The 20,103-nt window shown below is 32.7% G+C and overlaps 1 protein-coding gene across 1 annotated transcript; it reads right to left on the reverse strand.

Moving 5' to 3' along the window:
- Window positions 1–10,632: 10,632 nt before the first annotated feature.
- Window positions 10,633–20,099, reverse strand: LOC146924824 (NOL1/NOP2/sun family protein). Its single transcript, XM_085709769.1, has 12 exons — window positions 19,875–20,099; window positions 19,451–19,766; window positions 18,902–19,049; window positions 18,145–18,282; window positions 17,966–18,028; window positions 17,017–17,138; window positions 16,700–16,931; window positions 12,897–13,108; window positions 12,357–12,457; window positions 11,730–11,811; window positions 11,409–11,470; window positions 10,633–11,178 (listed from the first exon to the last, which is right to left on the reverse strand). Exons 1-12 carry the CDS (start codon window positions 20,012–20,014, stop codon window positions 11,064–11,066), a joined length of 1,731 nt encoding a protein of 576 aa, XP_085565895.1. The 5' UTR covers window positions 20,015–20,099; the 3' UTR covers window positions 10,633–11,063.
- Between the last annotated feature and the right edge of the window lie 4 nt (window positions 20,100–20,103).

The following is a 20,103-nucleotide window of genomic DNA, read 5'->3' on the forward strand; positions in this document are numbered from 1 at the left end:
ATGCTAATGGAAAGTATAGGTTTATACACTAGTGAAGCTTTTTGGATTTATTTTTCACCTGATCTATATGGCATGAAAGAGGCTGGGAAGATCTTGGAAGAGGCCCAAAAGAAGGATTCAAAATTAATCATTGATCTTTTGTACTATTCTCCCATTGTTGGATAACAAGCTAACTAATTCAGATAAGGCTCTCAAGTTATTGATTCAGATGAAGGATTTTGGTGTCTCCTACACCAATCTTGATGAACATCACAGGTTGATCCACTTTCTTTGCTTGAAGTATATGCATAGGAAAATGGCAATAGAGCAGGTTGAGGAAACGGAGCCTATGGATAGGGAAATGGCAGAAAATCAGCTAGACAAATTGAGTGGTAAGGATATGGCAATGGCACAAAAACAGCTACATGAAATGTATCTTAATCGTAGGGCATCATCTTGGTAGGAAGTTAGAATCTTAATGCAAAAATAATTGAGAGGAGAAAAAGTTAGGAAAAGATGGTTAGAAGTCTTTGAAAGCAGTTCATTTGCATTTTATTTGTATAGCAAACTTATTATTTTTTTTGAAGGAATTTGTATAGCAAACTTATTGGTTTCAGTATTTGGTAGTGGAAAAAAAAGATTGCTTTTTTCACTTCATTAAATAGCAGCCTTAGAATGTTGTAAGGAAACATATTTTATTTGTCTCATATATTTCTTGTGTTGTTATATGGCTTTCAAATTGAGGAATTTATTAGTCTGGCTTTAGTTTTAGTGAAATTTGAGATAGTGACAATCTTCCCTTTTATATTGTTATGAATTTAATAGAACTTACGCCTTTAGTTGTTACTCCCTCCGTCCCTCAATAGATGACCTAGTTGATTCTGACACACGTACCAATGCATATGTTTTATCTTTGATATCTTCGATTCTCTACTAAAAATATTATGAAAATTTAATATTTTAAAAATATTCATCGAGACGAATCCAACAATATCTTACATGATATTATTTATCTTTGTGAATTAGTAGAAAAATATGGTCAAAGTATGTCAAGTCAATAATGTATATTGTCAACTAGGTCATCTATTGAGGGACGGAGAGAGTATTACATCATGGTTTTTAGTTTGACCATTGAGGTCTAGAATACCACATGTCATTTTTAATCTAATAGTACACACTTTCAAAGAAAGTAAGACACATAATTCAATTTGATAAATAATTCAATGGAAATGCTTAGAAGTGCTTTTGAACATTTGTTAAGAAGTTTAAAGATGAAATTTTGTCTTGAGAATAATGCATTTAACATATTGAAAGTTTGAAAGTAACTTTTTCTACATAAAATTTATAAATCATTTCTATTTTTGAATCATTAACAAGTGTTAGCAAGACCCATAATTTAATGTGTCTTGTTAACGAGTGTTCGTGGGCTTTTTTAAACATCCCAAATTTAGAAAGCATTTCTTAAAAAAGTTAAATGTTACAAATTCCAATGCATTGATTACACATATTTTCATAAAAATTTACTATTAAGAGTACTTAAAAGAGATCCATAAGTCCTAGCTCAACTGGCAAAATGCCGAAATTGTTAGGCTGTATGCCATGACTGGGGTTCGAACCTCGATACCTCCACTTGTGTGTGTGAGTTTATAATGGCTTTGCCATTTCGTCTATCTACCCAAAAAAAAAAAAAAAGAGTACTTAAAAGAGTACTTGTCACAAGTATAGACAAAGAAAAGGATGTTTAAGTGCATTGATTGGAAATTTTTTTCTATAAGTTGTTGGAGATTGACTTTCTTTTATCCATGTATGAAAATATACTTGCATATTCCGATTAATGCATACCAAAATCTAATACACGTTAAATGAAAAAGAGAGAAGCCCCTGTGAGCTTAGCTCAGTTCGTATGGACAATGCATAAAATATGTAAGGTCTAGGGTTCAAACTCCGGCCACCACCAAAAAAAATAAAAAAGAGAGAAAGTCCAATAGACCAATATGTCACTAATGTTATTTTTTTTTTGAGATGTCACTAATTAAGGTTGACATTCATAAAGTCAAGACAATGAACTATAATTAACCAATGCAAATAGAAAAAAGCACACTCCTTTCTTTCATCACATATGGGCATTGTGCTTACTGAAAACAAAACCACTCAAGCATGCTAATGAATGATTCCAACTTCACGCCACAAAAGAATAGATTAGTTTTATTTAATTTAATTTCATCCAACAAGTGAATAGCAAGTATATATATAACTAAGTAGACATATCTGCATATGCTCTATATAAAGCAAAAGCCAAAGAGAATAATCAATATTGAATTAGAGAGAAGATATGAAACAAAGTAACAAAGGGCATGTTCCGGTGCTAGTAGGCAAAGGAGAAGATATGGAGAGGATTTGGGTGAGCATCAAAGTCATTCACCATCCCAAAATTGTTGAATTCTTAGAACAATCTGCTAAAGAGTATGGATACCAACAAGGTGTGCTTAGAATCATATGTGATGTTGACGACTTCAAAGACATTCTTGCTGACATCTCCTAATTTTTTTTCATTTTTATTCTTTGGTTTTTCCTATATTCTATATATCACTTTCAAACCGTCTCTTCCAACCAATCGAATTTGAATATTAATTTATCATATTGTTGGAATCTAGTTTCTTTTACTAAACCAACCCCCCTAATACAATTTTATTTTTTACAAGAGAGATCGCCTTGGTTGAGTATTAAAAAACTCAAAGTAACGTATACAAGTAGTCTATATTTTTAGTGTCTTTTACATTAAGGTAATTATTACTTTTGTCTCTCAATAAATTTCCACTAGCTTTGGATCTCTATTTTTTTGGGACTATAGTATAGAATGAACACCTGGTGCATTTTTGTCAAATATGTATGATGAATGTGAGATCTAACAAACTCAATTATTTCTTTTATTGCAAGCACATATATCATCGCAAAAAAGCTCTTGAGAGAATTACATGTTAGAAATTCAAGTGATTCGCATATTAGATGAAAGTAGACATGTTGGTCACCACGCAAGTGAAGAAGAGAAGTTGTGAAGGATAAATCTGTTAAGAAAAAGGTTCAACCAAAACTAGCTATTAATAGTAGATAACTTTAAAGTTGTCATTATATTATAATATCAATACCATGTCCCAAACAGCTTTTCAGCAATTTAAATTGTTATGATGCATCGTAAAGAGTCTCTGCATCACCTTGCTCAAAGTTGTTGATTTCAGTTTGTTTCTCCAATAACTTGATTACAGGAAAGAACCACTCCATAAACTTCAAGTCTAGATCTTCCCAAGTTTGGATATTTCCACTTGGGAGAGCCAACAACCAATCTTTTGTTCATCCTATTATAGACATATTTGAAAGAGCCTCGACCTCTTTTGGTCTTTTGTGGTTCTTATGGGAAGCAGTGTTGACAAATCTCATAGAACTTGCTCAAATTGAAATCACAGTTGCCTTGTTAAAATGAATAAACAATCACCGACAACGACGTCAAAAACTTGATTGTCAATTTAGCAAGCGTACTAAATTGTCATTGCGTAATAATAATTATAAATTTGTCTAAACATGGATTATAAAATTTCTATCTGACAACAACGATTATGATTAGGATGTGTAAATTGGAGGGTTTACACTTGGCAATATTTGGTTAATAATTAACGAGATAAAAATTGATAAAAAAAGCGATTAGATCATGTTCAATTCGACCCTCTTTTGCTACTTGATAACTGTGTCGAAAGCCTAAAATTGCCTACATAATTTCACAATGTTCTAACAAAATAGTTATGACCAATGTCTTGGACCATAACCCGCTTCACTGATCACAACCCCCTAAAGTCTTTGGTGAGTTCGTAATCATTAAAGGTTCGATTGCACATTAAAAAATCATCAGAAAGATGGTAATAGAATATGTCTAAAGCTAATAGAGATTGAACAATTAATATTAAGTCGAGTTTCAAAAGCTATGGTTAATAGTCATTCAAAACCTAGATTGATTCATGAAAATTCATAAACGCATAAAAAGCGTTAAGAGCAAATATTAACTGAATAAAACTAAGCAATTCAATTGTATTCAAAGGTACTCAATTGATTACATAGTTGAAGTAACTACATAGAAGGTCCTCTACATGACCTAACCTTGAAAACTAGCTACTCATGATAACTAAACATGAACAAAAGTATATGAAAAGCAATACATACGTATAGGATCATCTTATGATGATTCCACACCTCTAGGATGTTTTTGGTTGCACCTAGCTTTCATGAATTGTGTTATCTAGCTTCCAAGTCAAAAAAAAAAGTCTCCTTTTCGAAGAGAACGAGTGTAATTATTTATTAACTCGTGTTTCCCTAATTTTCAAGAAACGGTTGTGCGCGATGCGCATGGCCTTGCGCGCATCACACATGAGTGGCGAGACACTTTTGTTTTCTTCCTAGTTGCATGATGCACAACTCCTAGTGTGCATTGCGCATGAGCCAGTAGGTAATTCTTTTGCATTCTTCATTTCTTGTCTCATTTCTCTTCACTGAAATATTTGTAGTGTCTATACCCCAAAAGGTTATAACTTGATACATCCTGTAAACAAAGTCGTTTGGTTTGTGTGATTTGTCATGGTCCTTAGGTCCTGTGTGCACTTTTATTCCTTCCATGATCCTTCCTTTGATTTATTACAAAATTCAATTAAAATATATAAACATTTGCTAAAATGACTATAAAATGACTCCTATGTTAAATTTAGGGTTAATTAAGTTTTTAGTCCCTATAAATATTCACAGTTTTGTTTTTAGTCCCTACAAAATAAAATCACACTTTTTAGTCCCTGTAACATTTTTCTTAAGCATTTTAGGGACCAAAAATGTTGGTAGAAATTTTTTACAGGGACCAAAATGCTGGTGGAAAAATTTTACAGGGACTAAAAATGTTGATGGAAAATTTTATAGGGACTAAAAAGTGTGATTTTATTTTGTAGGGACTAAAAACAAAACTGTGAATATTTATAGGGACTAAAAACTTAATTAACCCTTAAATTTATAACATGACAGCCTGTCATCACATATCCAAAGGTAAATCTTATATATTTTAAAAGAAAGTAAAAACCTCAATTTATGGATTAAATGTGCAAACATAAAAAGAGAGTGATCAGAAGATAAAAATAGTTTATAATAAATGGACCGATGTTTTTGGTGCATCAATAATAAAATGTGACACGACAAAAGGCTATTAATCTAGTAGGAAGAAAGAATGTAACTTGGACAACTTGCAATTTACACCTTGTGAACAACAATAAAACAAGTTTCTATTTAAAAATAATAAAAAATGATGTTAAATTTATTTTTCTAGGAGGTTTCTCTTTAATTGACTTGTTATGTTAATAGATACCACTTAAACCCCTTGCCACTAAACTAATCCCCTGGCTTACTTTTCCTTTATTAAGATAATCTGACTTTCTTTTATCTATATTTTTATTTTATCCGTATATGAAACTACACTTGCATATTCTGATTTATGCATACGTAGTAACAGAAAGTCTAATACACGTTAAATAAAAGAGAGGGAAAGTCCAATAAAGCAATATGTCACCAAAGTTTTTTTATTAAGATGTCACTAAATTTAGGTTGACATTCGTAAAGTCAAGACAATGAACTATATTAAATCATGGTAATAGAAAAGCACACTCCTTTCCTTCATCACCTATGGGCATTATGCTTATTAAAAATATACCACTCAAGCATGCTAATGAATCATTCCAACTTTACGGCACAAAAGAATATATTAGTTTAATTTAATCTCATCCAACAAGTGAATACCAAGTATATAAATATGTATATTTGCATAAGCTTTATATATATAAATCAAAATGCAAAGATATGTAGAAGAATTAATACTGAATGAGATAGGAGACATGAAACAAAGTAACAAAGGGCATGTTCCAGTGCTAGTAGGCAAAAAGGAAGAAGAAGAAAATATGGAGAGGATTTGGGTGAGCATCAAAGTGATTCACCATCCCAAAATTGTTGAATTGTTGGAACAATCTGCTAAAGAATATGGATACCAACAAGGTGTGCTTAGAATCAGACGTGATATTGAGATCTTCAAAGTCATTCTTGCTAACATATCTTGCACCTCACAGGTTGCTTTGTCTAATCGTCTTGGTTAAGTATTTTTTTATTTTTTATTTATTTTTTGCTTTTTTAGAGATAATTATATTCGAGACGAAACATTAAATATAGACACTTCTTTTAGTCGTATTCATTATGTTGTGAAAAATTAGTCTTTTCCAAAAAAACCAATCTCTGTTATTAGTATCTTTTTTATTTTATTTTGATGAGATAGATAGTCTTGGTTGAGTATTGAATTCAATGTAACATTATTATTTTTATTCAAATCCCCTTCTTATTCACCAAACTCAGTGTAATATATAGTCTATATTTTTAGTCTTACATTAAGGTAACTATTACTTTTTTGTCTCTCGATAAATTTTCGTCAGCTTTCAACCTCTATTTTTTTGGGCACTATAAACATATTAGTCCCGAAAATAGAATGAAATAGGTGTTTTTGTTAGACATAATCTAACATATTAATAGTCTCGTGAATTCGGTTAGTAGGAATATTGCGATGTGTAGGAGTCGAGTTTTGAATCTTGAATCTTCCACGTATTCACCTTAAAGGGTGAATTTCTAATTAATATACTCCTTGAACAAAAAAATATATATAGGGTCATGCTGACCGGTGCCCCCGGGACACTGGTTAAGCATACCATAAAAGGAAATTATTATCATAAAAGGAAATTGTTTTTGACTTTATTATAAATTAATTACACAATTTCAATGCATTAACTACTTATAATTTCCCTTTTCATACCCTTAACTAGTGCCCTGGGGGCACCGGTTAGCATTTCCCTTTTATGTTTTAGTGACTAAAATCAAAATTTACTAATGTTTTTAGGGATGAAAAAATTATTTAACCCTATTATAAATGCATATTCAATTTGTTACAATTACGATTCTGCTTCTTTTAAGTGAGCAACTCACTTTAGAGCGTAAAGTGGACGATATTAATTGTTAATTAACAAATTAAAAGTAGATATTATAGGTATATCATAAATTTATTATAAAAACAACTCTAACTTCCCCACTTTAAATTTTATTCACCAAACTATTTACATTGAAACCCACTTTAAAGGTGTTAGGTTGTATTGCACAAAGCAAGTACTCTATCCGTTTTAAAATTAGCGTCGTTTTATAAAAAAAATATTGTTTTAAAATGAATGTTAGTTGCACTTTTCAATGTAGAATTATTATTTTACTTTCAATTGCACCCTCTAATTAATTAAGTATACACTACTTCCAGAGCATTACACTGATGTAGTAAATAAAGTTAATTTAGTAAAATTGTCATGTCTTTTGATTATCACATTTTTTAATGTGTGTAAAAACATTAAACGACACTCATTTTGAAACGGATGGAGTATGATTTTTATTCTTTTTCCCATAAAATGTCGTTTGATTAATTCGTTTGCGTAGATATGTGTGGGTTAAAGGTAAGTCATGATATTTACACCAAAAAAAGTAGTTCATGATATATGAATGATTTACTTTAGATTTTTATTCTCCATGCATGTGACATGGACACCGCATAATCGTTGATAATGCTGTAGAGGGAAAAAAAAAATGCCAAATTAAAAGAGTGGTTCATGAATTTGACATGCTATTGCATCAAATTAATTGAATCTTACAATTGCTACTACATGGTGCACGGTTGTTGTCCCATAATAACAGAGAAATCTTGATTTTAAGTGGTTAATGAACTCTTTCAAAAAAAAAAAAGTGGTTAATGAATTCTCTTTGAGACGAATGGTTCAGTAGAACCTGAACTTGATTCCTGAGAATAATTTTTAATCAGACCAAACTTTTAATAGGGGTTTTTCTCTTAAAACCGAAGGGTTAATTAAAAAAAAAATGTGTACTATGCTAATCCAAAGGTTGTTAGAAGCATTGTCACGCTGGTAGCTAGGCTTCAAAGTTCATCCATGTATGTATGTTTCGTCCCATCTATATGAATTTGAGAGAATTCTCAATTGTGTTGCTATGAAATGAATCAAAATTGCATAGCAACACAATTGAGAATTCTCTCAAATTCTTTCATCCCATCTATAGGAACTTCCGTGTATAAATTCATGTAAAGCGAAAAAAGGTTGATGATGAATCACAAGAGTTTTGTAAGGCTCAAACTTGTTTGTTAAAAGAAAACAACACGCATTGCCCTTTCAACTTTTCTGCTAAGTTTCACTTAAAAAACAAGAAAATCCCATAGAAATTGAATACAAAACATATTATGCAATATATGCATTCGTACCTACATATATACATTTATGCGTATGACTAGTGATGTACGTGTATACACACGAACGCGTGCACGCTATTCTATGTAGTGCACCTTCTTTAAAAAAATGTAGTACACGTTCCGGTCACTCTTATAAGCAAAACTTTGTATTTTACATTCATTTAATAAATTATGTATGTAGTTTATAATAAAGACCATATACATTATTAATTGAAAGAATTTAAAATGCAAAGTTTTACTTATAATAGTGACCAAATGATGTATAATTTTTGATAAATATTAGCATCACGTGTATTATTTGGCGAGTTTTAAACTACCTTGAAGATTTTGGATAATTTACGAACAATCAATAAAAGTTAGCAACATAAGTAAATTTACAACTAATGCACAAACTAATTTTTACTTATGTGACTAATTTTTTATTAATTGTTGGATAAATGATTCGCAATTCTTCCAAAGTAACCTAGAATAAACCATGTTTATTTACACGATACAATTTCCAAGAACCTCATTGGCCATGACCCTGTGATTTCCGTCAAATTATATGCATAGTTAAACCCCTTTTTTCTTAAAAGTTTTTAAATGAGTACATATATTTGTGACATTCGTGAGCAAAGTGTGACTCATACGAATAACATTGCTCTTATTTTTTAATTCAACTTTTACTTAAGAAAGCATTATTTTCTTCTATGAATCAAATACCTAACAGAAAATATACAGAAAGTAGAAATAACACATGCACACAAGTCACGGGTTGCATTGCTCGAAAATGACAACCACTACATTACTACGTTATTGCACCAAACAATCAAGTCCGAAGAAATATACACGTAAGACCATATTTAGTAAATGGCGCAATCAAACTTCTACCATTGCATAGCAACCCCACAAATATCATACTCTATTTATGTGCCTACCTACAAAAAAATTCTTGATTAATGTTATTGGCCAAATACTTGAGCCATCCCTTGCCTATATTGTCTATAGCAATAAAAACCGTGAATTACGAAACTTTTAAAAATGTTGCAGCTTCTTGTCATTTCCTGTGACTGATTAGTGCCGTATTCTAATAGATAAGCATATCTAACGCTAAATTTAGAACCTTCTCGTCTTTTATCATTACCCTACGTACCCACTTTGTGTTAGCATTTGATTCCGCCATATTAGGTAAATGTAATTATCATGACATGGTCCCTTTTCTGCATATTTATGTGTATAAATATCTAACATACATCCTTTCAAAACATGCACAAACATTTTCATGTTATACACCAATTATCTGTCCTCAACTATCTCCCATTTTTTTATACACTTTTTCCTCTTTTTTTCCACTTCTATGGCCGCATGTGAAAATAATGATACGAGTTTAGTAGATATTGATTTGGAGGCATTTGAAATTGATGAAAATCTCTTGAGAGAACTGCTCGAAGAGGAAGAGGGCAAGAGTGATGTTCATGATAACAAAGAATGCATAGAAGAAAGCATTAATGTTAACCCTAACATGATGGACGAGGAGCAAGAGGGGCAGAAACACAACTGTTTGGAAAAGAGTGAGTGTCACTATGTTCATGACTTTGAGTGGCTCAATATGATGGACATGATGGAGCCAGCCAACCCACTAGACGACATGGTGACAATGAATTGGTTTTCAGATGATGTTGGGAGGTTAGACTTTGACTTTGGTTATGTTAATGGAGAATTTTGTCCTCAAATTTGCGATGGACATTTCTCTAATGATGCAAATTACGGTTGCTTGTGGGGAGAATATTGATATTTAGATACATATCAAAGTTTAGCCACTAGTAATATCGAAAATTAGAGGCAGATGGGGGGAGGGACAATAGCAAAAGTATCTTAAGTGTTAAAGAATCTGATTTATAATTGGCAAGTTAAAGAGCATAAATATGAATTTTAGCTTCCATCAAATTGTGTCTTAATCTATAGTAATACTACTAATAACCACGTGTTGACCATATTGCAAGTATATTTATATTTCAGTATAATTTCATCATAGTATAAAAAAGAGTTCCAAAAATCTGTCAGAAAAAAGTTCTTTTAAACCATTTTAGGTTAGGCACACATGCATTATTATTTGAAGGAAATCGAATGCTTTTGAATAATAAACTTTGAATATAATAATTTATTTTTGCAATGTAAGACTCCCAATATTAAATGTCTAAAATGTGCCTAACTGTCGCATTGCCAACTATATTGGGAATAATAATGGCCCAGGACCAGTCTTTTAAGCCGGCTATGTTCTATAACTCTAGCACACATCTTGATAGGAAAAATCAAAATAATGAAAAACAGAGTGAAACTGCTTTTACTAATGCAATGATGCATACAAGGTTTAAAAATGACAATACATTCGTAGAGAAGTAAAAGGGGGAGCTACAACTAATAAATTAACCAAAATCCTAACAGTTTTGAACCAGACTCGTGTCCAACCAAAAATATTTTCAACAATCTTTTTCCTTTTGACTACCATGGTAAAACACAGTTACAACTAAATTACCTCAAATGTCAGAAATTTGCTGCCCGTCCAGATTGTAACAATGTAATGTATCAGCCAGTCAGAGTTTTTCAAGGGACCGTTAAAATATTACTGAATGGACCTATGTGAATCTCCCCAGACTGTAGTCAGAAGCCAATTTTAAAACTTAGATGGCTTCCTTCAGCGGAAATTCACAAAGCAAACATGGATCCAAGCTAACCATCTTGCAAATAGCTGTCAGGTATCTTTAGACCCGACAGCAAACTTAGCAATGAAGAATCCAATAGTATCAAGGGGAGATGATGGGTCAAATCTTTGAACAAGATCTTCCTCACCAGGTCGCAACCATTCCCTGTATATCAAGTCAAAGATAATGTGAAACCAAAAATGGCATAGAAATAAGTTACTTTTTGGATAAAAATAAAAAAAAAATAAAAGCTCTATAGTTTAAAACTACAGCAAATATTGTCAATCAAATTTCAAGCAACACATCATCATCACAGATGTGTGCGTGTGTGTGTGTGGGTGTGTGTGTGAGAGAGAGAGAGAGAGAGAGATGAACAAACGGAAGAGGTTACTTACTCAGCATATCCATCAGGAAACTCACATCTACCAACAAGACCAGGTCCTCCAATTTTGGGGTGCTGGGATGAATGAACAAGCAAGTTGTGTGAATGTGAGCTATTAAGTTATTACAAGCAAAACAAACATAAAAAAATTGTCTGCATTAAATATTTTCCCATCTTGTAAGATTGTCTAAGAAAAGTCAACCATTCCGCAATTAGATATATCAATCCATTTTCCATTTTTATAAGACAATAAGTCAGCCTTAGAATTTTAGAAGCCTAATCAATTGAAAAAACAAAAATGGGAAATCGAGGTGGTAAGGAATTAACATCAAACCTGTGGTGCCAATGACAGATATTTGTACTTATCCAAAGCATATCGAACTAATGCTTCATTCTCGCCAGGATTTATCGTACAACTATTCAAGACAAACATCAACAGATCAGTTTTACAGAAACATCACAAACTCCGCCCATATATAGCACATCGGTTTTGAGTGCAGCATTAACACACAACAAACCCCAAGGTAATTAAAAAAAATAAATTCATTTTATATCTTGTATGATGCTGTACCTACAGTTTGGCTGCGAGCCTGTAACAGATTCCAAACAATAAGCTAAGACTAAACAATAAAATATATTTGAAACCATGACAAAATAAAACAATTAGCAATTAGCAGCAGTGTGTTAACAAATATGCTTAAACATATTTATAGTTATGAAACTCCATTCAACCGGGAACCAATTCAAGTGTAACTCCTGACGGTAAAACAGGAAAAGTGGATATTACGATTATTTATCCTACATATGCACTGAAAACGAGAGTTTAGAAACCCAAAGAGGGCAACATGAATCCAATAAAACTATTGTTAAAGGTACATGACCGCAGATTACGTTAGAAAACTTGTAATAATAAGGTTAAGCATGCATAGAGCAATGTGATGGACAAAATCTGCATACTTACGTGGAATAGACTATTACTCCACCGGGCCGTACTAATTGAACAGCCTGGTCAAACATCCTTCTCTGGTATTTTGCATGGCTTCTTAAAGATTCAATTGTGTCCTACCAAAAACAAGCCATTGCATGGTCACTTACATTTTCTCAATAAAAAATGTTTTTCTTTTTGGTGCTTAAATTTCTATTTATATATCAGAAAAGAAAAAAAAATAACAACCTTAACCATCTAAACAGATGTGATGACTACACAATACACATTACACTGGCCAAACTAAGTTCAAACATATTGATCCGTTATTTCTACATCCTATAGAATATTTCAGGTATATGTGAAGATATAAATGTTATGGAACAGGGATTCATTGTTGACAATTACATGTACTATAAATCCAGAAGTGAAAAATGAGTCAACTCCTACTTGAAATATGCATTAATGCAGGTCCCTATTTGCTGTCTATATTTACATCAGTGCATGCAAATTGATCTTAGAGTGAGTATAAAATCAAGTATATGCAGGGAAAATTTCATTGAACAGATCTTCTACCTCTCCAGCAAATAACCGAGGCCTTAAACCAAGGGCAGAACAGGGAGCATCAAGAAGAACTCTATCAAAACTGTCAGGTTCAAAACCTTGTGATTTATCAACCCTGCCACCCCCGCTCTGATTTCTACCAGGTCCATTTCGCGCTCTTCTCATGCTCTTTCTGATCTCAGCTTTGCTAGGATAAGCTCCTTCATGTGCCTTTTCACCTTTACCTAATGTTCACATTATTTAAAAATAGATCCATAAATTGTTCAGAGAAAAATACCACTCATCTATGCAAGCAATTTAAAAAAAAAAAATATATTATTCAACTAAAGTGGCACTAATGATCATTATACAACCAAGTCTATACAAACATAAAACGGGAAAGAAGAAAAATAAATGATAGTTTTGTGATGGTAAAGTTATATGTTGACCTTCAACAAACCAACATCCAACAGGAGCGATGATACAACCCGTAAAATCAATATAAAGTAACTGTATTTTATTGAATGATAAAGGTGAGCTCAAAGGCTCTAAAATGGTGGAATAGCAGAAAAGAAAAGATAATCAAGAGTCAGAGACTCTTGCCCAGAGCTAAAGCTCCTACCAGAGAGAACATCTCTCCTTAATAGACTCTCAACAATAACCCTGAATGAATATCACTGCACAGCCTCACTCCTTCGAATAGCAAACCTGTAACTGAATTCCCTGAATTTTAGGGATTTCACTAACCAACTCATTCTCTCCCATATGGCCCCACTTTCTTCTAGAATATGCTAGGTGTCCTATCAAAAAAAATAAATTTCTCTAACGTTAAAATATAGCAAGGACTGGAAATAGAAGGAGTTTGTAGAGGAACTGGAAGTGCTTGGCAGATCAAATAATACTATATAAGAAAAACAAAAATTTAGACAATTAAAGTAAGTAAATAGGCAATTACCCCCCTGAAATTGTAAGTTTCGTCAATTACCCCCCTGAAATTAACAAAACTTCAATTACCCCCCTGAAATTGCACAAAGTTAATCAATTTACCCCCTCCATCAAATTCTTCTGTTAGTCAACATGACGTTTTGCAAATACCTCCTTGAAGTTTTGCACTTATGTGCAAAATTCCCCCCGAACTTAAAAATTTATATATTTTTTTCTTATACTTTACTCAAAAGATATTAAAGGCAAACAAGGAAGCTTGAGAAATGCATTTAGGATTCAAGGAATAGCTTAAAGAGTTACTTGGTGAAGGGTACTATGGTAAAGGAGGATTATCAAAAGTGTTGTTTGAAAAGAAATACATTGGTGGAGTTGAGGAAATTCAAAAACTTCATGATGACAAGAAGCTTGAGAAATTGCTTGATTGTTGTGAAAGGATTGATGACATTGAAGGAGGTGATGGTGGATGTGAGGCTTGTGGTGATATAAAGTTTGTTCCTTGTGAAACATGTTATGGAAATTGTAAAATCTACTATGAAGGTGATTATGAAGAAGATGATAATTGATAATTGTGAGGTTGGTGGGTGAGTGTGGATTCCAAAGGTGTTCTCATTGCAATGAAAATGGCATAATAAGATGTTCCATATGTTGTTTCTAGTTTCATATTTCATTTTGACATTTAATAATGAAAATGGCCTAAGTTAATTGTTAATTGTTTGCCTTTAATATCTTTTGAGTCAAGAATAAGAAAAAATATATAAATTTTCAAGTTCAGGGGGCATTTTACACATAAGTGCAAAACTTCGGGGGGGTATTTGCAAAACATCATGTTGACTAACAGAAGAATTTGACGGAGGGTGTAAATTGATTAACGTTGTGCAATTTCAGGGGGTAATTGAAGTTTTGTTAATTTCAGGGGGTAATTGACGAAACTTACAATTTCAGGGGGGGTAATTGCCTATTTACTCATTAAAGTAATTCAATGTTAATTGTTAACTCAACAATTAAAAACAGAAGACTAGACAAAACATGTATTAGTGATTTAATCTTCCTTATAGACCAGATCCAAGTACAACACCAAAAAAGACATGGGTTTCTCCTAACAATGATTCTATTCCTTCCACTAATATGGCAAAATCGCAAAGAGAAATTCTTACATGAACTCTTACCTAAGAGATTATTTTTACACCCAACCAATTAAAATCAAAACATCTCATTAAAATAATAAAAATAATTAATATCATAATTTTTTCTCATTATTTTTAATATTTCTCTCTCCTTTTTCCACTTTCTTTAACCAACAAAAACCACCCACCACCATTTATTGTTTCCATTTCCTTAATTAAAATCACATTTTTTTTTAAAGTTAATAACATGTGTCATATTTTTATTGGTTGGGTGTAAGAATAATCTCTTAGGTAAGAGTTCATGCAAGAATATCTCAATCGCAAAACAATAATCAGTATGACTTCTATACAACACACACCATATTAATACAAACAATAACTGGCACAAGCATAACTACCTCTTAAATAAATAAAAAATAACTTCCTCTGTAGCGTCATTAGATCAAACCATGAAGTTCTGTGACAATTTCAATTAATATTTTTCAGCCATAAACCTTATTCCATTTCCTTTAGCAACCCCTAATAATTCAGCCTATCATTCATGTATAATTTTTGTGTGTTTGATACAACTTTTGCAGGAAAAAAAAAAACTTAACATTTATTTTCTGATAATGAATCTAGAATTGATAGTTTGATAAAGCATTCGACGGACATTGTTAGTTGGCATTATTTTGTTTACTAGCCAATGCACGAGTTCATACAATAAGCCATAAATCCTAATGCATTGAATGATTAATCTTCATCTTTTTCTTTAACCTGTATGCAATAAAATACGTAGACAGAAAATATTGGAAAGATATACTCCCGCTGTCTCATTATTAGTGTTCTAGATGAAATATTTTTGTCTCAAACTCTGAAGCACGCGTACTCCAATTTGCAAAACGTACCCGTACCGGGTACTACGCATGTACTAGTACTCGTAGAGTACGCGCCCATGACGCACCAATTTTTTTTTTTTTTCAAACCTTGGTACGGCACCGGTACGGCGGTGGTACTCTCAGGGTACGCAAAACCGTTTTTTCTTAAGAAGATGAGTTAATAGCAATTATAGTTTTTGTTTTTGTTTTTTCATGAGAATTGATAGCAATTATAGTTCTTTTTTGTTTTTTTATAAACTCAAACGGTTCAAGAGCCACAACAACATTTACTAGACTTCTGGAATTGCTGCTACTTAATTAATTTACACTTTTTCTTGTCTGCCAATAGTTGATGCATAGATATTAAGTTTTATCCCGTACTTTAGTTTTTCAATTTGGATGTTTTAGCGTTGTAATTTTTTTTGGTTGAATTTTTGTCGTCATTTGAGAAATATAATTTCCTCATGCTATGTTATTTTAAATTAAAAAAATATATATTATCCTAACGTACCCGTACCTTTGTTTTTTGGGAAATGCCGTATCCCGTACCCGCACCTGTGCAACGCAGGTCTCAAATTGTTTGCACTTGAGAATGCCGATGCAGTATTTTTTTAACTTCCTTATAATCCAGTCAATTAATTAGTCCACCTAACTACTACTTTCAACCACGTCAATTAATGTGGTAGTTTAGTCTTAACATATTATTTTACTATACAAATTAGCATAACAAATCATCTTCTTAAGAAATATGCAATACCTTAAAGGACACTCATAATGAGACGAAGAGCATATTAATTAGAGTATGAAACGAAGAGATTTTTAGTTGGAGTGTTTAATGCTTTCTCTAATGTGTAAATTCATAGAAAATCAGCAAGTAGCAACTAGCAGTATGGGAATAGAACTTACCTACCATTTTCCTCCAAAGTCTCGGTTGTAAAACATTCGGTAACAAGAGGTGACATTCTTTCTACTTGCAAATTTGAAGACACTTGATTTTTCACATCATTTGTGGCATTGTTATGGCATGTATCAATAATGGTATCAATATCATTTCTTCGAGAAACAGATTTAAGAGCATCTAACTTAAATGCTTTAATGCAACTCAAGCCCAATTCAGCTGCCAATTTCTCAATATCCAGCACCTAGACACCATCAAAAATTGCTATGTTAAGAAACCATAAATTTATCAGAAATCTTCAAGATTCGAATACAGTTTGAAATTTCCACCTTGTTATGAGATCTATCGGTTGCAATGACCTCTCCTTTATCCTTCATAAGTATTGCAATTGCAGTTGTTTTCCCTCCTGGTGCAGCACACATATCTAGTATCCGCTCACCCATTTGTGGATCTGAATAACAAAAAATTGATCTATATAAAGGAATTAAGACAAAAATTTATAAAGAGATGAGAGGATGACAAACACAGCAGCAAAAACAAAAAATAAATGTGCAAAGTATGACATTTATAGTAACATTTAGTTTTATCCATCACAGTATAAAATGTCCACGATACAAAAGTAGAAGTCCCTTTTCAAGATAATAGAAGAAGAAAGCAAAACAATCCAAAAAAAAAAATAATATAATTTTTTTATATTTGTCAAAATATAAATATTTAAATAAAGAAAATATTGAAAGAAAGGAATAAGTAAACAGAGCTATATATGTTTACCCTTTCAAACCTAAAATAAAAAATTATTTGTCAATACATACTTTTCAATATGAAATACCAGTATTGTTAAATAGCAGCTATAGCGGCGCTATACCGCTATAGCGTAGCGGAATTTGGACAAACCGCTATTGTTCCACAATACGTTGATGAGTACAAAATGTTGTCAAATAGTTGCATAGCGAAATTTTAACAATCCGTTATTTTCTGCTGTTCGCGATAGACAACATTGTGGAATACTTGTTGATGATCTCTCTAATCCCTTTGCAAATCTGACAAAGAACCTCCTCTCCCTCCCCTACAAAGGCTATGTGCTGAAACTCACATATGAATGCTGGAAAAAACACTCTTATGTGGGTTCAAAATCAACTTCTCAGAGTTTTGTTTAATCAGGAGATTTTACTAATAGCATTTAGTACAAAAACATTTGGAACCAAGGAAAACAAATAGACAATCATTGTGAATCACACCAAAGGAGGGAAATAAGAAATGAGACTGTAACTTACGTACCTAAAGCATGAGCAGCAATAATGCTTGGCAGGTTTTGAAGAAATATTTCACCCTCAAGCACATCTGGAAAACCAGAGGAAATAATATTAGAGTAGCCATACACATGGACTCAAATACAGAAGGCAAAGATGTTGCTACAAAGGAAATGCATGAAAGTATGCTAAAATAAACAGACTTACTGTGAAAAGAATGAAGTTCATATACTCTATCCTTCATATCCACACCAAGTCCTTCAGTAACACGAAACATTCCAGCCCTTGACAACATTGCAGTTCCTTGGCCAATATATAGCCCATTTCGTTGAAGATAGTATGGATCTGTGAAACAAAAGAAGTTAAGAAATCACATCGACCATATTCCAAAAAGTTTACTCGATGGCTGAAACAGAAGAAATTATCGTCCAAAGCAAGCCATCGTAATTATAAGCATAACATATATACAGAACTTGTAAAAACAAATATCTACTTATGTTTTACTACTTAAAGCATAACATATATACAGGACTTGTAAAAACAAAATATCTACTTATGTTTTACTATTTAAAGCCATTGTCGACCCAATGACCCCATCCACCAACATCTAAATGCAATTATTCTGTTATATAACTTTTCACCAAGCATGACTACTTAGATACAATCCTGCAAATTACAAGTCTTTTAACTAGTAGTTCCTTGTATTAGTTGCAATGAGCTACTACATCTGAATTTTTTTCGAAAGCTCTCTTGTGTAACTTACCCCCCTACAAATGTGCAAGGGCTTATTTTTTAGTTAAGTACGTCTCTCTGTTAAGAAACTCTTATAAGCCAGAAACTAATCCAATCTCAGCAGAAAACTATGCTTTTGCATGTTATGAAACTTTATATTAGAGTTTTAAGTACACGATGCAAGTATACCGAATTATCTACAGAAATCAAACATAAATACACTTGCTAATACCTGTCTCGGATCCTTGGAGAACAATGCCCCGTGTCATACCAGAACTCCAACCCCCGTCAGAACCCTGCTGCTCTATCGCAACTGAGACAGCGACTGTATCTCCTTTCTCAACATGAGCACTACAAGCCATTATACCAGGAACATACACCTAAAAAGCAACAAAAACTAACTTAATCAAAATCAAATAAATCGCAAATAATACTGAAATGGACAAACAACCATTTTGGTCCATGAATGTATAAGGTGTTATCATTATAGTGTCTGAATGTGTCAAAATAGCAAATACAACCCTAAGTGTCTCTTTTGTTTGTAATTTTATGGACTAAATTGACAAACAAAAAACACACTTGAGGAAAAAAATGACTAATAAAGGTACCAAAAATGTCTTAACTAAAGATTCACGCTTGAGAATGTATTTGTAATTTTTATACATTCAGAGACTATAATGATATCGACCCTCACAGTCACACACTCAGGGACCAAAATGGCTGCTTATCCAAACTAAAATCCCTAAATTAAAGATAACACAAAACCCTAATCAAATTCAACCTGAGCACCACGAAGAACAGCTTCAGCACATTTCCTACTAACAATAACCTCTTTAGGAGCTACATTACCATAATCAACACGGTGCGGTCCCGAACCCCAAACAAAAACAACATAATCCAATCCAGGAATCTTGCACTTAAAAAATAAACTTGAATCTGAATCCAACCCCTCCTTCAAAGGATTCACCGCATCATCAACATCGTCACAATCACTAACATTCAATTTTTCCTTCACAATCGATCTTAGCTTCTCAATAACATCATCACTTGTTGAACAAAGCGTGTTTACGCGAATACACGAATATCGCGAAGGTCTCCTGCAAAATCAAAAATCGAGTTACATAAGATAAAATTCAATTATCGAATTGCATTACATAAGCTAAAATTCAATTAAGCATGGAAGAATTAGGGTTTAGTGTGATTACGTTAAAGCGGAGGAGATGCGAGAGAAATGATCGGAGCCATAAGCGTTGATGAAGTAGTTGTGAAGTTGAGGGTTCCAGTTAAGGGTAGGGTTGAAGGAGTAGCGTTGTGAAGGAGAAGAATTGTGATCGGAAGATTGCATAGTTTCGTGAAATGCGGTGGCGGTGATGGAGTTGGATGAGTTTGGGGTTTTGTGAAGGGTTCTGCAAGTGGTGAAGAAGAACAAGACCC

Source organism: Medicago sativa, chromosome 5 (genome assembly GCF_051527215.1).
Source record: "Medicago sativa cultivar Bolivia chromosome 5, Bolivia_mono, whole genome shotgun sequence".
Classification (NCBI taxonomy): domain Eukaryota; kingdom Viridiplantae; phylum Streptophyta; class Magnoliopsida; order Fabales; family Fabaceae; genus Medicago; species Medicago sativa.

Coding starts and splice junctions, on each gene's coding strand:
- LOC146924824 (XM_085709769.1), bottom strand. CDS start 20,014: ATGCAATCTTCCGATCACAATTCTTCTCCTTCACAACGCTACTCCTTC. Junction 18,283..18,901: donor TCTCCAAGGATCCGAGACAG/GTATTAGCAAGT, acceptor TTTGTTTCACAG/ATCCATACTATCTTCAACGA. Junction 11,812..12,356: donor GGAGTAATAGTCTATTCCAC/GTAAGTATGCAG, acceptor TGTCTTGAATAG/TTGTACGATAAATCCTGGCG.